Here is a 20847-nt window from a genome sequence, read left to right as displayed (position 1 = left end):
ATGCTGTGGGAAAATATTTAGATTCACATTTAATGGCAGCCTTAAAGGGATAAATAAAGTAGGCATGGCATGAGGTGGAGGAATAAGACATAAGACTTGTCAGATCTGTGTTTTTGTGATGAAATCTGGATATAATTGATGCTTCACTGCAAAGACTTGGAGACTGTTTTTTTCACCACTATAAATCATTTTTCTTTCGGGTATATCTTTCAAAATATGTGCTCTTCTGGGGTATACAGAGCCTAAATACTATGGCTCAGTACAGTCCTTTTTCCAAAAACTGCTTCTACATAGAGTCAGTGTTGTTTTGGCTCTACAAAACTGCAGTTTTGACACCTTTTCTTTACATATTGGATAGTTGGAGTGCTGCCCTGGTTTGAATTAATGTGAAAAATATAGCTAAAGGGGCAGATAACAGATCCAAATAGAAGTTCGTGAGAAAGCTGGCGCATTTTTAAAAGAAGCAGAACCACACACTGGCCTCAGGTTTAAACTCTATGCATCTGTTGAGGCTGACTTGCAGGCAGTCCATCATCTCTCTTCTTTTAAAGTGCAGTCTTGAATGCGTGCTGATACACAGGAAAGCAGGGAAGAGTGATTTAAAGTCCTCTCCAGTATGCAGGAGAAGGAAAAAGTTGAAAATGTCCAACTGTACTGACGCTGGGGGGCTGATGTGCTCGTTAAGAATCAGGAGAGAGCATCAGCAGAGCAGGTCACCCTGTTTCTCACATCACAGCCCCATCAGAAATTCTTTCAAGTGTCCTTCTGCGTCGCCAAAGATGACAACGGCGAATCGATAAGCGCTTGAAATGAAAAGAAGCCGCCGGTTTGCCCCCGAGGCGAAAGATTTCATACCCGCCAGCCTTCTCTGAACTTCAGGCATTCCTCTGCACCTTCCTGCGTGAGAACGAGGAGGCTCTTGACTGATTTTTTTTTCTCTCACTTTGTATAAGAAGGTAAGAGGAGAATATAGCAGAACCATCACGCCTCTCCAGACGCGGCTTCGCCCTCTTTTCCTCCGCGTGCAGGCAGGGTGTGATTTAAAGATGTGCATGCTGCAGGGATGATGCTTTTCTGTACTCGTTTACTTGCATTTCATGTGTGCGTATGTGCTTGTGTGCGCGTTTGTCCTGCCTCTCGTGCATGTGCCATATCACAACATCTAATATTACAAGTGCACGGGTCAAATTTAGAAGACCAAAGCCAGCCGTGTTGGCAAATATGCGCATATTTATTTTTCCTTTATTGGTTTGCATTTGACCAGTCGCACTCGGTCTGCACACGTGTTTACGCGAGTGGAAAATTAATAAAATCTGGCCTTCTTTGGGCCTTTGAAGAAGAATAAAAGGAATTTGTGTTTAAAAAAACTTTCTGATTCAAAGGCTTTACTTCTGATTAAGCAAACATCTTTTATGTTGCTGTTTTAAACGGCATTAACCCATTTATTTACTCCTCTATAAAGCCCATATAAGGCTGTGGAAAGCGTTTATTATTCTATATGTGTGTTAGAGATACCATGACCCTAATGCAAGTTTTTTTTTTTTTGCAGGGGGTGTGTTGTGCACGTTTTGCTTCAGTGTCCCCTCTTGCAAGGAAATTCCCGTGTGGATGTGCGCATTAATTACCGCTTTAATGGGAGTATGACTAAAAATGTAAAAGAAGGATTAGGCACAGGGAACGCGGGGCCTACGTCCGGTCTGCTCGCCTCACTTAAGATGCGGATGGAAAATCAGTCTGTATCTAACGAAACGGATCTATAAAGAACATTTGCATCCGAGCCAGCTGTTCACTTCATCTGCACATAAATCCGCAACACGATAGGGCTCTGTCTGGCTCTGGATGAGGCTAATGCATCCATTTGAATACCTTCTCTTGTGTTCCTCCTACCTCTGTATCTTCCAAATGTTGAGTTTGTCAAACATGTTAAATTATTTTTTAATCCGCGAGCTCATTGATCATATATTTCGTTTAATTGTGCGTTAATTAGATTATTATTTTGTGGTTGCATAATGGGCTGACACCTTAATCATATTCTGTGACTAAAAGCAATCCATATGCGTATTAACTGTTAGATTTAGTCATAAATGTGTGTTGTTTATTTAGCGCGCAATTTGGATAATGAGCAGTTGAGCTCCTTGTTGTAAATTGCAGGTTAGGTTCAGGCAAAGTGAACCGTTATATGTTTTGCATGCCTGCACTTCAGATGGTGCACTGTTACAGTAAAGGCGTCGGGGCGGGACAACAGTAAAGTGCTGTCACTGTTTTGTTTGTGTTGTTTTTTTCCTTCATGCGTGCGCCTTTTAAACGATACCGCCCTGAGATTTTTTTTTCTTCTTTTAATTGTTGCTGTAAGTTGAGAGGCTCTAAGTTCACTCTCTGCTAGACTTCACAGGCACAGTCGCATATATACACAAACACACCCCTTTAAAAGCGCGCACGCACAGACACATAGACATAGCCTACACACACACACACACACACACACACACACACACACACACACACACACACACACACACACACACACACACACACACACACACACACAACCGCGCGCGGGGTCCCTCTCTCTGAGCTCAAAAGACGGGGGAAAAAATGCCCCACTCTTGGAGCGTCATTCAAGGGAGAAAAAGTTAAGGAAGACAGAAGAGGACGAACCGAAAGGAGACTTGCATGAAAGCGCCTGCTTCTCCTTCTCTCCTTTTCTCCTTGCTCTGTAAATAGATGGTTATTTATGCGCATAAATGAAACAAACCTAAAAGCGAGCTGCGCTGCGTCTCCTTTTTTTTGGATAACGTAGCGGGGGAACCACATCCAAGAACCAAGCAAGACATTTCAGGATAGTAACTTCAACCATCAGCGTTACGGGACTTTGAAGTTATCTAAATTTGCGCTAGAACGCATCTCCTGGTGCGCTAGAGTGTTTGGACGGTGGGATTTATCTCTTCACTGTAGATTTAGACGCCCACGGCTTGGACAAATCAAACCTCATCGCAGCAACTGGTAAGTGTAGCTGAGAAGCAGAGGGACGGGACATAGAGATAACTGTGAAGTGTGAGTTAATGCAAGTGAAGGAATTTGTTCCACGTTGTGATTTTTTTTTTTTGGTTGCGTGGTGCGTTCAAAGCAGTGGTTGTAGCGTAAAGAAGCATGAAGAGATGAGAGGGCAGGGGTTCGCTTCACAGGTCGGTGGATGATGATGGTGATGATGATGTATCATTTATGGTGATGGAAAAGGGAGGCAATCAGAATTTAGTGTAAAGACTAATGTGTAGAAAATTTAATAAATCGCCAAATATAGGCCTATAATTGTTGTGGATTTTAGAATCATATTATTCTAGCTTGTCAAAGTAGAACTCATGCATTGTTAGCTTAAAAGTCAACGTAAATTAAGAAAGACTGTAAATCCGTTTGCATGTTTGAAAGAAAACGATCCTGAAAACTTAAATTTTTCTTTACTCTCCAAAGGAATTAAAAAAATCTACCCTGCTAATTAAAAAGTGACGTAATTTAAATCGTGTTTCTTCCACCCGCATCCTCGTGTAATATAATAGGAAGAAAATATGGCTTTAAAAAAGGCGACGTTCACGGTCTCGCGCCTTTAATTAATACAGGACCATATGGTGGAGGTTAGTCGATTCATCTCCCGGTAAAGGCTGCAGTCTCATGCTCTACTGTGTTAATTTCACAAGTAAAGCCAGTGTGAGGCCATGCCAGCTTTCTGTCTGCGCTGGGCCTCGTGCCACGTGAGTCACTGACTCATATCAACTGCTGGTGGTGAGAGAGCGCGAGGCGTCGTGCACTGAGAATGAATAGATGAAGGGGATTAAAATCACTAATCATAATAATAATGCTGCTTTGCTTTCAGATCGCTCCTATTGGGCGTAGTCTTTGGCATATGTCAGAGAGAAAATGAAAACATATTTTTAGGTTTTATTATCATCACTGTACAACCACAAAAACGGCCTATAATAATAATAATAATAATAATAATAATAATAATAATAATAATAATAATAATAATAATAAAATTGGAGTTTAAATATTACTTATAAAAGGTTCATTAGTAATATATTTGTCCTGTATAAAAATGTAAATTACTATCAAATATTTCGTTTGTGAAATTGTTTAACCCTCATTCTTCCCCTTGTAAACTTTTCACTTTCATGGTTTTAGAAAGCTCAACAAAAAGGAAACGAAGTTAAATTGATTTTTTTTTTAAATCATTCGATGTTGCAGTTTATTAAATAAAGTCAAAAACTTATATCACAGCCAGAGGTGATTTCAGAGGCCTCAGAGCAGCCATGGAGCAGGCTGAACTATTGGAGGGTCCCCTCATTAAATCTCACTGATTAGATAACACGGGGCCGCGTGCAATAACCTCCCACCTTACAGCGTGACCCCCGCTATTTCATTTTGCTGTGAGAACACAGGAGAAGGAGCAGAAGAAGAGAGATTGTGCAGGTACACGCAGTAAAAACTTAACCTCCAATATCTTCGTGTTTGAAATGAAAGAAGAAGAAAAGCCTCGCAGATGATGTTGAGCAGGTGAAGGGAGGAACTGAGGAAAATGGTTAACAGCATGACTGCATGCAAATTCCCCCCGACTTGAATTATCATAAGCAAACAGTGTGAGCCTGGACTAATAAAACCCCATCTGTGTAACTTCATATCGAGGTAGTAGAAGGGCTGCGATAATGAATTTTGTAATATCCCACCGACAGACATCTCAATCAGACTCTAATCCCGTGATTTTACTCCGGAATCACTGCACTCCCAACTGCTGCAGGCTGCTGCACAACAGCAGAGCCGTGCAAAACACGACGGCTTTTACAAATTCAGAAGGTGAACAGAAGAATATCAGCCCTGGAAAATCAAAGAACAATCTACGACGTACTGTAATACGGACTTTGAAACTGATTTGTCAGCAGCACAGTGCCACAGTGCCATAATGATGTTTTAATAGCAGAATACACTTTTTTTCCATATTAATTATTTAAATGAGGCTGATTGCTTATATAAATGTCTTTCTCTAAAATAAAACCCTGTGCGGATGTAATCCACAAATTACGCATATTTTCGCTTTTAAAATGCACATTTTTGCAAAGGTTCAATTTTTATGCAATCTCTCAAATCCTCACCCAAACATTCAGAATACACTCCATGCCTTTTCTCTTCTAATAAATGTATTGTGTAACTTCTTAACTCTGGCCTAAAATGTGCTTTTTTATTTCGCACAGGTCTTTATTATTCCTACATTTTGTATTTAAACATTCATCCTTTAAACAAAAGGCTCATTCTTGTTTTTGTGTTTATTTGAGGAATGATTTATTTCAAAATTGTAACTGGCAATCATCATCACAGGGGGTTGTTTATTGTCCGAGAGCTTCATTATTGCTCTTTTGTCTGTTTTTTTGACAGAAGCAGTTTCCTTAAATTGCCATAATGGACTCCCACTGCCGCAAACTGGCCACCACCTGCGCGCAAATTGGTGAGTATGTGATCCCTGTGTCACAGTAATAGAATTCACGTTTACCCCTCTAATATGAAATGAAACTGTTTTCATAGATTTAATAAAGAAGATTGTTCCTTCTATAGCAGAGTTCTTTTTCTGGAATTAAAAATCTTTTTGCATTTCGTTTGGAAATTGAAAGAGGCTTCGAGTTTACAACTTGTAATTTTTTATAAAATCTATTTCACCATCCACAAAATAGATCCAAACATTCTTTATATTTATAAATCATTTTTGATGCTACATGGTTGGCTATTTTACTCAAACTTTCTGTTTTGAATATATAGAAAAAAAATCTTAACAACCTTAATCAAAAGCAGAAAATCTTGATTTCACCGGAATGGCTCTGCAGTATGGATGTAATTCTCACAAAATATTGTACTTCTGTTCTCTTGTACACTGTAATCAGCGTTTTAAAACCCTCAAATCTAATACCGGATTTATTGCGGATTTAATCCGGTTCTTTCAGTCTTTTACTCTTGATAATTTGGCCTCTACGCTTGCAAGCGCCGTGGAGTGATTGAAGGTGAATCTGGTTGTTTGCTGTGTTGGAGAGACACCTGGTGGTCAAATGGGAATCTGCAGATAGACCCGTCAGACCATCACGAAGGAGACTTGATGAGCTTTGCAGTGATTTTCTTTAAATTCAACAACAACAACAACAAAAAAAATCTTTGATTTAAAACAAACTGAAGGAGAAAATTGTGTTAACAAAAAAAAGCATTTATTATTATTATTATTATTATTTTTTTTTAAACCATTTCAATGTTATTCCTCAGAAACTTCAAGGAATTAACCCACAACGAGAGATAACACAAAAGCTGGAAATCCCTTTCCTGGGATTTATTAATCAGTCCCCACTGTTGGGTGGAAATGACATCAGGTCCATTTGGGTCTCAAATGAATAACCAATAACTCTCATTCTGTTTCGTTTAGCCGCCATTGATATGTCTGTGTGGCAGAGGGCAATGTGAACAACCATTGATTAAGAATAATAAGATAATAAGATATAACCAGAGCAGCAGCGTACGCTATTATGCTGTAATATATGCAGTGCTCGTTGGATTGACTCCGGGGAAAACTCGACGTATAATGAAAGCCCATTCGTGAGCAGGAATATACTAATGGATGAATCTGATGCGTCCTTAATCCTATGTAAAAAGCCTTGTCGTCCCCCCCTCTATATTGACTGAATTGCTAATTAATGGCCCTCTATGGCGGAGGCCTATTGCGAGTAGTAATCCGCAGAAGAGAGATAAAGCATTCAGAAGGTAGAAATGAAGAGGAAAACGATAATCCACTTCAAGTTTAGTATTAAAATACGACTGCAAAAAGAAAGGAGCAACAGACGAATCGTTGCTGCTGGGCACACACGGAAACGATTGTCTACCACATTATTGTTCTTAACAAATAGTCCTTTTTACAATTTCCCTTTAATTATTATGTTTATTTTAAATAACAAGTTTTATTTATTTATTTATTTATTTTACAAACTAGTTATAAGAATAGTTACACACACACATATTGATAAGAGCCACATTCCTATAATATAACACGTGACTAATGTCCATTTCAAACATGCATCATCTTCAGTGAATTACGCACAGAGCGTCCAAACAAGGTTTTACCGCTGCGTGTGAGAGATGATTGGCTGCCTAGTTTTGATAAAGAAGCGTCTCTTCCCTCCCTTAGTGTGTGTGCGTGGAGGTGTGTGAGTCTCTGTGTGTACACAGTCTATGGTTGGTCTGCTGGTATTTATATATCAGGGGCTTTCACGGGATTAGCCCAGTAACTTCTTAACATCGCCAAGTCCAAATGTGCCGGCTGAGTGGGGCGTACGTCTGCCCACGTGGACATGGGAAGTGTGTTACTAAATGATGAAGATGATGAGGGTGAAGACGTTGAGTGTTGAGTGATTTTTGTGTTAAGATTTACGCATGAAACAAGCCACCCTTTGCATGTGCAAGTCCCCACTTTTTTCCGCATTTCATCATTCACCTGTTACCCAGCTAACATTTCTCCATAGCCAATCTCCCAACCTAAAAATTAAACTCGCACTTGTTTGATCAGACTTGTTTGCTTTACCGTAACGCATCACAATCTTCGGGGAATTATAGGTTAAAAATGTGCCGGCATATCAGCTCAAACTCATTAGAAGTCCTCCTTCAGAAATTCTTAAGCAAATGAGAGTCTTATCAGATTAAAAAAAAAAACACTACAGGAGAGCTGGATAAGGGGACCAAACGCAAAGTGTGGAGAGAGATCCAGTTAAGCACCCAGATAAAGTAATCCGTCGTCAACAAACTGAGAGTGCTCCGGTGGGGTTGATTTAATGGATATTTGAACCCTAACTCCGAGAAGATCAGGAGGATCGCCTCATTCGACAACTGGTATGACTGACGATGCTTTTCTCCCGCGCATGTCCGCTGCACGCAACGATGTAGGGCATAGTAAACCACTTTGTGCCAGGTTTTTAGACTTTAGAACGGAAATTAACTGAGAAGTCTGAAGTTGCGCAGAATACTAAAATGCCCAAATCCTAGTCAGTGGTGCTTGTTTACATTAAAAGAGGTTTTACGGCCTCTTTACTTCCTGATGCTCAATGTTTTATAATAGTATCTGTCACTTTGAAAGCACGCATCCCTGTGATGGGCGAGCTCGGGCTGCACATGGGTCCTTTTAACATACTGCACATGTGTGGCAGTTAGCGTCAGTTGACAAGTGCGCACAGACATTTTTGGAGCAGACTGGCACTATCCTGCTTCTCCAGGCTGCATTTTATTTTTCTTCCTTGAATGTTCTTGCTTTCAAAGAATCACTGCGCCGTGGTGGGTTTCTGTGTTTGCACTGTGCATATTTCTCTCATACAGCCTTCAACACAATCCGCTCAGTGGCTCGCTTGATCCACACCAAGTCCCTGAGTAAACTGCGGTGACAGAGCCTGCGAGCACGCAGCTCAGCCTGGGTATCAATAGAACGGCTTCGTTTTACTGGGCCACTGGACCCAGCTCATAAAATGAGGCCAAACTGTGTTATTTTCATTTTTATTTGGTCTTGGGCTGCTGCGCAACTGCAGCTCGGAGCGCCGCGGGTACACCGTGCGTCCCATCTCTCTTTACATGCTTTTATTTGGAAGAGAAAAAATAAGCGCCGGTGCCGGCATAAACACATTGGCACACATATCTCGTTTCTGTAGGCTCCGGTTGGTTGCTCCCACCGTCATATCCACATGGATGTGCCTGTCAGAGAGGATGGGCGGGCGCAATATGGTGACGTGGGGATCTAGAGAGAGGCGGACAGGCTGTGGCAGGCAACAGCTGAAATGAACAGAGCAGTGGAGTGTGTGTATGCCTCTGGATCTAATATCACCTACCTGTCCTTGTCACTCTGATAGTCAGCCGAGGTAGCCGCTTGTTTACAGCCGATGCTATGGCAGCATTCAGTGGTCTATTTTAAAGCGTTTCCAGTTAAACCAGAAAGAGGGAACCTCAGGAGGAACCGCTCAGCTGTGCGTCTTTTTGGACATCTGAACACATTCCGCAGACGGACTTTCCGCCCATCTTTGCTGTACTGAAGGAGACTTAACCGCTTTTGACAGACAGTTTTTGCGAGCTTTTACTCATGAACTCTATGAGGGACCCATTAAACATAGACCATCACCACCTAACGGGGAATAAACTCGCCTCCACGCACCACACAGCTCTGGCGATGGCCTCTAGTTTACAGCCGCTACAGCGGACAGTGGACTCTAAACACCGGTTAGAGGTGCACACGGTGTCGGACACGTCCAGCCCTGAGTCAGTGGGTAAGAAACGCTCCGGGTGCAGACCCTCTCAGCAAGGCAAGCAAACGAATGTGGTCCCGATAGCAAAGAATGGATGGTTCCAGTTAATCGGGATTAAGAGAGTCAGGCATGCATGCAAATAAGCGATTTCAGCTGTCATTTTACACGCAGTTAATCAGTTGTGACAGTGGCCCGTGTGCGATGAGGAAGTGAAAAGTTTTTGTGTTGTGTAAATGAAAGACAGCTTGTCTGTGTCATCTTGAATTAGTCAGGTGTTTACTCATATGCTCCGTGTCAGGTGAAATCACAAGGTCAGCGAAATCTCATAAAAAGGGGAAAAAAGATAAAAAGAAAAAGAAAAGTGAAACCAGGAAAAAGTGTTTGGACTGTTTTATAAATCAAAATATTTCATCAATAGCGAGGTCTGGCTAAAAGCTCAGCCGTCTCCTGAATGCAGCTTTGAATCTCCCTGACCCTGACTTCATTTCTCTCCTACTGACAGAAAAAGAAAAGATCCAGAATAAAAACGATGACTCCTCAGACGACCCGTCCAAAAAGAAGCGGCAGCGGCGGCAGAGGACTCACTTCACCAGCCAGCAGCTGCAGGAACTGGAGGCCACTTTCCAGCGGAATCGCTATCCGGACATGAGCACGAGGGAGGAGATAGCCGTGTGGACCAACCTCACAGAGGCCCGGGTCAGGGTGAGTACTCCCCAGGGTGCATTCAAAAACAATTCCCGTGTTTAATTTCGGATGATCTGTAGAGACTACCCGGTTAAACTACGAATACCGTTTACCTTAACATTATTACGCACGGACGCAAACTTTACGCACAGCTGTTACACCCCTGGAAATAATGCTTGACACAGTTTTTAGCGGCAAAACAAATAATCAGAGTCTTGTTTAAATAAACGTGCTCAAATTCATTAGATAGTATATGTTTATCTATGAGGCTAAAAATAATTCTAATCCTCTGCACACAGCGCTAAATAAACAGCCGTGGCGAACGCTATTTTGTGGTTCTCGTCACATTTTAATCTTTACAGTAATGTAGTAGTAAAATAGGACACAAATTAACTCTTTATTTGCTTATTTGGTGTAATTACACATTATTAGGTTGTTAACAGTTGAAGCTATTGACATTTGTTGGTGGCAGATACCATTCATGTTCTGCTGCTCGTGTGAAAGAGGTGCAAAGCTTGTATTTTGCGATTGTCGCCCTGGTGTTGTGTGATTAAGGTCAGCAGAGGAATACACATCCTTTCCACTTAAAGATGGTGCAGTGACAGCACAGTGTGTATTCTACGTAGATAAACACGGAAGCAAAGCACGAGAGTACTCTGCAAGATTACAGCCTTTAGATTTGAGCACGATTCAATTATTTGGATTATATTTTTCGTTATGCACGTTATAGTTTCAAAATTAATACAGCGTCTCTGATTTGATGGCATAGGACCGCAGTGCGGAAATTATTTAAAAGATAGGCTAATGTAATTATCAAAATAAATTACTAACCATTTTTATTCCTTTGTTTCAGGTTTGGTTCAAGAACCGGCGAGCCAAGTGGAGGAAACGGGAAAGAAACCAGCAAGCCGAGCTCTGCAAAAACGGCTTCGGCCCGCAGTTCAATGGACTCATGCAGCCCTACGAGGACATGTACCCCAGCTACACATACAACAACTGGGCCGCCAAGGGCCTCACGTCGGCCTCTCTATCCACCAAAAGCTTCCCCTTCTTCAACTCCATGAATGTCAACCCTTTGTCCTCGCAGACCATGTTCTCCCCGCCAAACTCCATATCCTCCATGACTTCCAGCATGGTACCCTCGGCGGTGACGGGCGTGCCGGGCTCCAGCCTCAACAGCCTCAATAACTTAAACAACCTCAGCAACCCGTCCCTGAACTCGGGGGTACCCACGCCGACGTGCCCCTACGCGCCGCCGACCCCTCCTTACGTGTACAGGGACACTTGTAACTCCAGCCTGGCCAGCCTGAGACTGAAAGCCAAGCAGCACTCGAGTTTTGGATATGCCAGTGTGCAGAATCCGGCCACTAATCTGAGCGCTTGCCAATACGCTGTGGACAGACCAGTCTAATACCTACCTGCACTGCAAAAAAAAATCACCACCCTAACACTTCATTAGAGGCTGGTAGTGGCGCTTTAAGTGTTACTGTTCTCTGAAGGGGAGGGGGAAAGTCTGGCTGGGAGATAATTGTATTTTTCACATGCGTTTTGGGAAATTTCTTGTTCATATGGCTGGTTTGATACTAGTCTGGCTGTGTTTTGCATTTTTCTGACTTCATTGAAAATATAGCCACTTGTTCCTTGAAAATTCCCAAACGCACCCAAAAATTATACTTTTCCAAAGTTCTAGGTTAATGCTTTTATTTTGAAAGGGGGATTTGATTTGGAGGAGGATTTGAAGCCAGGTGACTTGTTTTGGTGGACATTTTTTGCAGTGTGTGGGTAATTACAAACAGCCGGCCACAGGAACAAGAGACTACTATAACTACTTTTTTTTCTTCATTTTTTCAAAAAAGGGCACTAGAAGACTGAACCACTGAAGCAAGCTCACCTCCAGCTCGGAGTGCAACTGAGACGGGAGATTTTTCGGTTTATTCCCCTTTTTGTGATGAGCACGGGCCTGCTTCACTGTCAATAGAACGGCCTGTTTTCATTTTTCTAAGCTCGTCAGGAGGGTCTGTTTCTTTTCTTTGCTTTCTCTGGTGGATTTCTGGACGTTAACTGTTGACTGAAAAAAAGGTTGTATATATATTTGACTTCTCATCTTCTGTTTTGTCGAGGCGAATGCGCTATAACCCTCCAGTCCTCTCCAGGTTCAATTTATCAACGCATGTGGAAGAAGAAGAAGAAAAAACCCTTAAAGGAATCATGTTTTGCTTGCAAACAAAAGGGAATGTACATACTAAAACGCACCAGTTGTGTGTTTCTAACATATTATAAATTTATTATTAATGTCTGTGTGAATATCGATTTAGAATAGCAATTCTGGATTAAAAAAGAAGAAGCATCAAAAATGTTCCTGCGACAGATTATTTGGTTTTTGCTCTGTGTATACTATTTGGTACGGAATTCTGTTTTTTGTTTTTTTGTTTTTCAAACATCCAAAAAAACTATTGTGTTTTATTTAATGGAAGTAAATATATTGTTGAAAACACTCTTCTGATGGGGGGCTTTTATTGAATCGTTGTGTTAGTGGTGTGTTAGCGGAGTGCAAAGCAATGACAGTCTGTCTATAGCCTTTCGATTATGTGGGGTACTTGTGCGCCTAATCTATAGAGGAAAACAATGGGCCGCGCCAATACACATAGTAAGAACAGCGAGATGCTCCGTCAGATTAACTGCTGAATACATGTCTGCTGCTCAAAGAGCCTCGGCTGGTCACTGGGGCTTGAAATAACACGGGAATCAACAAACAGAAGTTGGACCACACAACAGTGACGACAGTCCATTAGGCTTGTTTTTACTCTGTGTTTGATCTCACACTCTGAAGGGGATTATTAGAAAACAAGCAACATATTTAACCACTAGAATCAGAATTAACTTAGGCTAAAAATATGAATTTGCAACAAGGCGCCTACCCAAAATCATGATTAATTCGCAAAACGAGCTACACTACCAGTTTATTAAATCTAAACTGATCATTAAAGTTGCTGTTTTTGAGTGAAGTCCGTTTCTTAAAAAAGCTGCTTTTTGTGTAATCTTAACCAAATTTACACACGCCTTGTGTAGCTATGTTTGCCTTTGCATTGTCTTTCTTTTCTCACCCGGCACTGCCTTTTTTTTCTTGCTTTATGTCGCGTAAATCCAACGAAGCCCTTCAAAGCTAAGGTCCAGGGAAACTATGATTCACAAGCTTGGGCAAACGCGCGCACAGAAGTGATACAGAGGTATGTGGGCCGAGGCGGGCTGCAGGAGGACGAGGAGGCGGGGAACGAGGGCTGCTTTCTCGGTTGCAGGGAGAGAGGATGAGCCGGTGTGGGAACACAACACACAGAGCAGAAATTAAAGGTTTACAACAAACGGGATGAATTTTTGCGCACAAATTCCAGCATTTAATATCGATCACGTGGTATCGTTGCCGTTTTATATAATGCACTTTTGCAATATATGAAAAAAAATATTCTTTTTCAAATATGGCCGCCTGGAGAAAGAGCTGATTTAGCATCTGATGTCACTCTTAAAGAGGCCTTAGGTCATCTCTCGTGGGGATTATTATGAGGAGAAATGAATCACAGCTAGTCCCAAGTGTTGTTTTTACTAAAACTACTCCATAACAAACGTTAGAAAAACATTACACTTGTCTTTTCACATGCATGAATACATTTGATTTTCAGAGCTGACCTCCTCACCCCTCTAACAATTAGATTTCTCCGTTAAAAGAAAAGAAAAGCACTGGGCTTCTTTTGTTGCACGAGTGTCACCTTTTGATGGAGTCTGTAACGTGGAGTAATAATCAGCTGACAGGGAGGATAAGCTTCGGCTGCTGTAGGGGCGAATACGCAAGTCTGCAGCCTCAATACACATCACAATCAACATGAGAGAAGAGGGTGGCCTGAGGAGAGGAGAGAGGAGGATTCAGACGGAAATGTTCATTTGGCTTAAACGGTGCTCTGGACTACAGACCTCTGGCCTCTCGTCTTGTTTCCAGCCTGCACAAGGTAAGAACTTGTTCAAGTATTGATAGGAGATGGATTAATAAGACTGCATGTTCCCTCTTCTGTAAATTCCAGATTCTGCAGAGTTTTTCGTTTGAAAAGCTTGTTTTTTTTTCAACTATGGCTGCTCATATTCTGCACACGTTTTGGTTGAAATTTATATTCAGACGTGCGTAAAACCAAACCTATTTTGAAGTCTAAAACTACATGCCTCGCTGGTATAACCAGGCGTAATAGCACCTGACAAACATACATAATAAACGGTACCAGCATGCACCCAGTTCATGTTCCATCAAAGACACAATTATCAATCTGTGTTCAAACCAATTTCGTCCTTTTCTCTGCCTCCATTTCCGGACACATAAAACACGCTGCTACATCTTAATGTGAGATTTGTTCCGCTGCATGATTAAAAAAAAAAAAATCCAATGTTCAGGAACACACCGAGCAGACACAGCCCGCACCTCCTCTACACTCCAGCGGGAATTCAAACACACCGCGTGGAAGAGCAAACATCCAAACATGAACCGTAACACCTCCAATCTAAATAATTAACAGTCTCCCAGCGTCACGTTCAGGGGAGACTGTGGAAATAATTATTCTGAATGGTTTTATCAAGAAGATTGTTTCACATTTACACGCTAATGAAGACTTACAGTTGTACTGTTGTGTTAAAATCAAACAGGCTTTTCCAGAAGTTTCTCCACGTTCGGAACAAAAACTAAAGAAAAAAAAAGAACTAAAAACTGAATTAATTTGGATTTTAAAACATTGCAGAGCAGTTAGTAGATTCACGGATTTGTTGTGTTTATATTTAGTTTGGAAGCAGTTCAAGCTTCCAAGATTACAAAAGGACAAATATATCTATTTTCATTTATATTTGAGGGATAAAATAGTGCAATTTCGAGGTTTGGATTTGAGCCTTGCAGGAGATTTGGGGTCCATTTTTAAGACTAAAATTAGGAAAAGGTTTCAGGTTATATTTTTACCACATTATACAGGAAACAGCGTGGTACTCCTGAGAGTCATGGTTGAAAGACAAGAACCAGGATAGAGTGTTTCAGAGCATGCATGGTGGCTCTGATCAATAGTTTATTTTTGATGTGAGCAGTGATGCAACAGGCTCGTATTAAATCTCAGCAGAACTCTCCAGCTGGAAAAAAAAGTAGCTTTTTAAACTCAAAGACTACAGATTTTGTTTGAAAGGACGGATTTCAGTCATTTTTGCCATTAAAAATGTTTCTGTTCATTTTATCTGAGGAGAAATAAAATGGACATAAATATTGTATTTACTGGAGTCTGTTACCTGCATATGCACATGTTCACGCTGATATAAAAATACAATAGACCACATATGAGGAGTGTTTGCATACACTTGTGTTTTACACACACAGAGTGTTCATTGGTGTCTTTTATTCTGCAGTGCTGTAGCAGACAACAAGACTTGATGCATGTTAAAGAAAAGTAGAGTCCACCTACAAACACAGCTCTGCTCTTAACTCTTTGCACCATGAATGCAACAGAAAGAGAGGCAGAGGGACAGGGAGAGGGCTGCCATCTCTCTGGGGGAGGTGGGTGCTCCAGGGTTTGGGGGTTTGGCTCCGGACCAATGGCAGCCCAGCGGCTTCAGCTAAAGGTCACATGGTGCGACCTCACACATTCTCACCCTCACCTAAAGGCCCCAAGAGAAGTTCTCCATAACAAGATACAGGACAGTCCATTTCAGCCATGGCCTTACGTAAACCTCAAAGTTCATCCGACCTGGACTGATTTTTTCTCACCAATTAATTCAAGTTAAGCAGAAAAATCAGCTTTTGATTTAGCACAAGGATTCAATAAAATTCTAAATTGGTCCAAAACTGAGATTTGCGTGAAAATTTCTCTTTGCTGGTGATAATTTACGTCCACATCCTTTAAAAAATAGGTGCAAACTTGTTGGTGTTTGTTGCATGCGCATGTGTTGGCTGTATGTTCTGCACCCTATGTGTAGATCTCCACACCCATGTACGCATGTGTGTATCCCTCCCTCTCACTGTGGGGGCTCGGTGCTGTTTGAGGGCAGGCGGCTGGCCAGAGCGTGTGAAAGCAGATAACTAGAGAGAATTTTCATGACGCACACACTTCCTGCTCTCTGAAGTTCTATGAAAGAAAGATGAAAACAAAACACACATCTGAGATGTTTGCTCTCCAAATCAATTTCTACACATTAAGCATGCTGAAAAGATCAGGAGCACGGCTCTCATGAACCTTGAAATGATGGTGGTGGGGGGGGAAAGCGCATGATTTTCTTTGATACAGGAACCCTGTAATGGTTAAATATTTCTAAATACAGTTAACCTACAGGGCATATTGTATATTTTGGCACTGAATCCCTGATATTAGTTAAACGGACATCACAATCTGGAGTATCTTAGAGCTAAAATGTAAAAGCTTGAGGTGTTCAACAACACTACTTTACTCCCAGGTCACCGATTGGACCAATAAAGGAGGGAGAAAAGAGCGAAAAGGCCTCAAAGTCAAACTCTATACAAGAAGAGAAGTGACAGTTTTGAGATTGTTTAGCAATAATACTTTCTATAGGACACTAATCATTCTTCATGGTTGCAAAACACACTTTATACCATCAAACTGTGCAAAGAAAGCACAAAATAACACAAATAACAGAACAAGAAGCCTAAAGGAGCACGATGCATCTCACCTCCTCCTCATGCCCCTTCATGTTAACTTGACGTGCCTAAAGCTGCTAACATTTTAACCGTATCTACGGCATCGTGTTCAGACACCTTCGGTTTACACAGTCTGCCCCAGATGGCATCTCTCAGCGCTGTTTTCTTTCAGCCTGTCATCTACTGTAACGCCTTAATTGACGTTTACCTCTGCTGGCTCGCTGTCAGCCACCCAGAGTCAGAGTCTGAGGAAAAGCCTGGCACAAGAGTTTCCCAGGCTCCTGCTGCAGGAAGAAAATTACACCTGGGCATGTTTGTTTGTTGTCTTTTTCCTTTTTTCCTCCCTGTCCCCATTCTTTGAAGTCCAATTTTCCCTTCACATGCATGATTGGCTATGAACATATGATAGTGTAACCTCATGCCCTGTCCACTTTGTATCAGTTTTGTGGCACAGAAAAATACAAGTCTGTCCATCCCGTTGAATGTGCAAAAGACTAAGATCAGATAACCACAAATTCTGCTAGTACAGATTCAATTCTGAAAACTTTTCACTGCTTTACTCTGACTAGAAACTGCAAAGTTTAATGCTATTAAAAAGTCAAGTGAGTTCTTTTTTTTATTATTACAGCACCAGTGGTCTGACATGCGTGCACTGCCGTGCAAGGAGTTACACTTAATGCTGATCACTATCCAGCTGGAGAAACATGGCCTCTACAGGCATCAAATTTACAGCATTACAGAAAAAGTTACATCATTTATCCTCTGTAATGCAATCTTTAGTTCAAAGCTAGAAGTCAGAGGAGGACGTGTTTACTCAGTTTGGACTCCAATGTGCAGCAGTAACTGTAGAAAGACAGGATTTATGTACTCACAAGATTTAAATGTGGCAGATAAAGGCTTTTTTAGCAGCAGTGAAATGTTTGATCAAACACCGAAATGTCATTTTTGGGCAGTGGTTTGGCCAAGTGGTTAAGTCACATGTAAACAGAGGCCATAGTTCTCGAGCACACAGCCCGGGTTTGATTCCCGCATGTCACTCCCTGCTTCCTCACACCGTTTCCTGCTCTATCCACTGTCCCATCTTCTACAGGAAAAACTTATAAAGCCAAAAGATAAATAAAAGACAATAATGATTAATAATAATTGACCAACTCAGATAACTATAGTAAAAAATGTATGACCTTGAGAAAAAGCTGAAACGAACTCAGATTGTCCATTTTTTATAATTTCTCACGAAAGGGGAAGTTGGATTTTAACTCGTAAACGCTGATGTTAAGAAAAAAAGCGTTTTAAAGGCTTTTGCACACCAATAACGATGTAAATTATCGGCACAAAATTGCAAAAAAATTGAAAAGGGCCTCAATTTCATTGGTTATTCTCCTGACTTGTCAGCAACGAGTGTCTTGATTGGTTGGATGTGTACATGTCGCAAGCGAAACTTTGGAAAAATCAACTGAAAAAATAAAAGCCGCAGCAAAAGAACATTGCTGGTGTGAAAGTTTGCATTGAAAAACAAAAGGTTAAAAAAAAAACAAAAAATGTGCAAAATATTCACATAAAAAATTAACGTCTGGTGTGCAAAGGGCTTAAGAGTTATGGCATGGGTTGATAATGTATTGCATTTAAATCTTGGTATTTCCTGCCCTGCATTCAGCTCCCAAAGGAAAATACAGACAGGGGGAACTTCATGTAACACCCGAATACAATCTTTTTTTTTTTCCTTTTAATTTTTTTTCCAGAAATCAGCATCAATTCCCCAGCAGTCCTCAGTTTTGTTCCATTTGGTTTCCTTTTGTGATAACAACTTGGTCTTTTTGGCTTATTTCAAACATATCAACAACGCATGTCAGAATCTGCAGCTCAAAAAGCCGAAGATAAACATAAGTCTTCCAAACCAGCTTTAAAAAAAATAGTACAACTCAGTTCAAAACCACATGAAACAGTACTCTGTTTTAAAATATAAGATTGTGCCATGTGTAGTAAATTAACGTCACCTTACGCCCTCACGTTCGAAATAAATCTTCCAGATTTTCACAGTATGCTTTTACCACGCTGTACTTCAGCAGGCTGCCGTCTTTTGCTTAAGCCTTCCTTGGAAGTATATTTAAAAAAAATTGGCTGATAGCAGAGCAAATTTGCGAATTTGTTGAATCTGCACTTTATTGGACACTTGTACAACGCACACTTTGCCTTTTTCTGGACTACACACAACAAACAGCATCATTCATGTCTTACACTGAGCATTGTTTGTTGAGAAAAGATGAAATAATAACTCTGATGCTATCTGTGTTGAATTAGTGACAGAGTTAGACTGTGACACCTCTGACACAGCAGGGCAGTTGTACCAAACCCTCCCTATTGATAAACATAAGTTGGCTTTTGTTTTCATTGCCTAAACTCATTCTCACGGAGACAGAGTGTGTAGTTGCACCACATTTTCATTGTTGTATTAAACATGGACAGATCCAGCAGTTTGTGGTTACCAGCTTCACAACAAGCAGTCCATGCATAAACAGCAAGTCTTACAAGCTCTGCCTGTTCAGTTACTATAAGTGCTCAGCTGGAGTGTGAAATGTTAACTCCTTGAACTAATACTTTTTTAATTGCTTTCTCATAAAATTATCATCAGATCTGTTTTTACAACCATAATTAGTTGCATTTTGTATCTCTGAACACACCCAGCAGTCAAACATTCAGCATAGGCTCAGTTTTGTGTTCATGATCAGTCGTTTCAATAAAATAACTCCTACATAGATACAGAGGGAGGCCATATGGTAATGATTCAAAACAGCGCTACTAGGATCCTAATGAGGGATCAACAGCGGGCAGAAGTATGACCACATCACACCTTCAGAGACCTTCAGCTCAGCTGCTCCTTGCCTGTGGAATACCCTCCTGACCACATGAGGTCTCCACAAACAACTGACTACTTTAAGAAGGGCCTGAAAACCTTCCTTTAAAAAAAAAAGTTTTCCTTGAAAGCATTTAACTTGTTTTGAATCTTGTTTAACTCTGTAGCAATTTGAAATCCTGGATGAAAAGTGCTTTACAGATAAAATTTATTCCTCATAATATCGTAATTAGTAGTAGTAGTAGTTGTAATCTTTGTCTCTGGCCAGTTTTAAAGCTCATGAGGAACTTCAGTATGATTCAGTTTTGGTGCCCCCTGTGGTCAAAGCAGTAACTTGCAGCTACATGACAGCTGTGGTTTCAGACATCAAAGGCAGGTGGATAGAAACAGTAAATCTTGTGGCTAATGGTCCACTTAGCTTTTATAGGTCATAACAAGGCCTCACTGTTTTTAAGAGTAAAATCTTTGAAAGCGCTTTAGGTAAAAATGGCTATTGATCTTTTTTTTTTTTTTTTTTTTTTTTTTTGTAATACAGCGGATTAATTGCCATTTACACATATTTATTATGACTTTCAAATTATTTTATTTGTCATATTTTTTCATTTTTTTTTTCTATCAAAGTGGTTATCCATAATAAATCCTGTGTGCAACACTGACTAGTGTATTTGAATGACGATAAAATCAATCTTTGAATCTCTCTGGAACCAATGGCTGCCCTCAAAGTTCCAGATAGCACATTCTTAACAGATTCACATTGTATGCAGTCATTCAGTTAAAGGGAACATATCATGCTGATCCCTGATTTAATACTTACACATAATGTAATACACTTGAAAACAAGACCTTACACCCCCTGAATTTTCAAAAAATGAGATATTGTATTTTTTCTGATATCCTAGAACGAGATTTGATGCCTCTGAAAATAGGTCATTGCCAGTTGGCGGCGAGATTTTGACCTTCGTGACGACATGAGGATCCTTTCTTTTTATTGGAGTAATCTGATAAAGCAGCTCCTCCTCTGTGATGTCAGTCACACAACCGCCACCGAACGTATAAACTATACATGTTACAGTACCGGTTTGACTCACCACACTGAAGCGTCCTGAGATGATCTGTGTCGAGGTGGATTTTCTTCCTCCTGAGCTGCAGAACCGTCCGGGTCTGACTCGGGGTCCAATACAAAAGGACGTATCCTACACTCTGCCATTTTATTAGTGCTACGGTGAAGTTTTGGCAAACAGCAAACTCGCTCGGTCTGCCTCATCCAATATGGCGATTTTGTTAATACTGCCGTGCTGCAAAAACCGCCCTCTGGCTCTACCCCCTCCGCCCCTCTGATAGAACTGACCAATCAG

At 41.0% G+C, this 20847-nt stretch overlaps 1 protein-coding gene across 5 annotated transcripts; it reads left to right on the top strand.

Moving 5' to 3' along the window:
* Positions 1–776: 776 nt before the first annotated feature.
* pitx2 (paired-like homeodomain 2) lies at positions 777–12456 on the top strand. 5 transcript variants are annotated; one of them, XM_074674882.1, is made up of 4 exons: positions 777–956; positions 5422–5491; positions 9799–9998; positions 10834–12454. In XM_074674882.1, the coding sequence occupies exons 2-4, from the start codon at positions 5446–5448 to the stop codon at positions 11389–11391; spliced, it is 804 nt and encodes a 267-aa protein (XP_074530983.1). In that variant the 5' UTR covers positions 777–956; positions 5422–5445; the 3' UTR covers positions 11392–12454. The 5 variants fall into 5 exon arrangements, with proteins under 5 accessions (XP_074530983.1, XP_074530985.1, XP_074530982.1 ...); XM_074674884.1 differs by lacking the exon at positions 777–956 and adding an exon at positions 2550–3003 and having other exon boundaries at positions 5425–5491; XM_074674881.1 differs by lacking the exon at positions 777–956 and adding an exon at positions 2552–3003.
* Positions 12457–20847: the final 8391 nt, after the last annotated feature.

This window comes from Halichoeres trimaculatus, unplaced genomic scaffold (genome assembly GCF_033239565.1).
Source record: "Halichoeres trimaculatus isolate MK-OKI-2021-1 unplaced genomic scaffold, fHalTri1.1 fHalTri1_scaffold_7, whole genome shotgun sequence".
NCBI lineage: Eukaryota > Metazoa > Chordata > Actinopteri > Labriformes > Labridae > Halichoeres > Halichoeres trimaculatus.
This window is presented reverse-complemented; position numbering and strand designations above follow the sequence as displayed.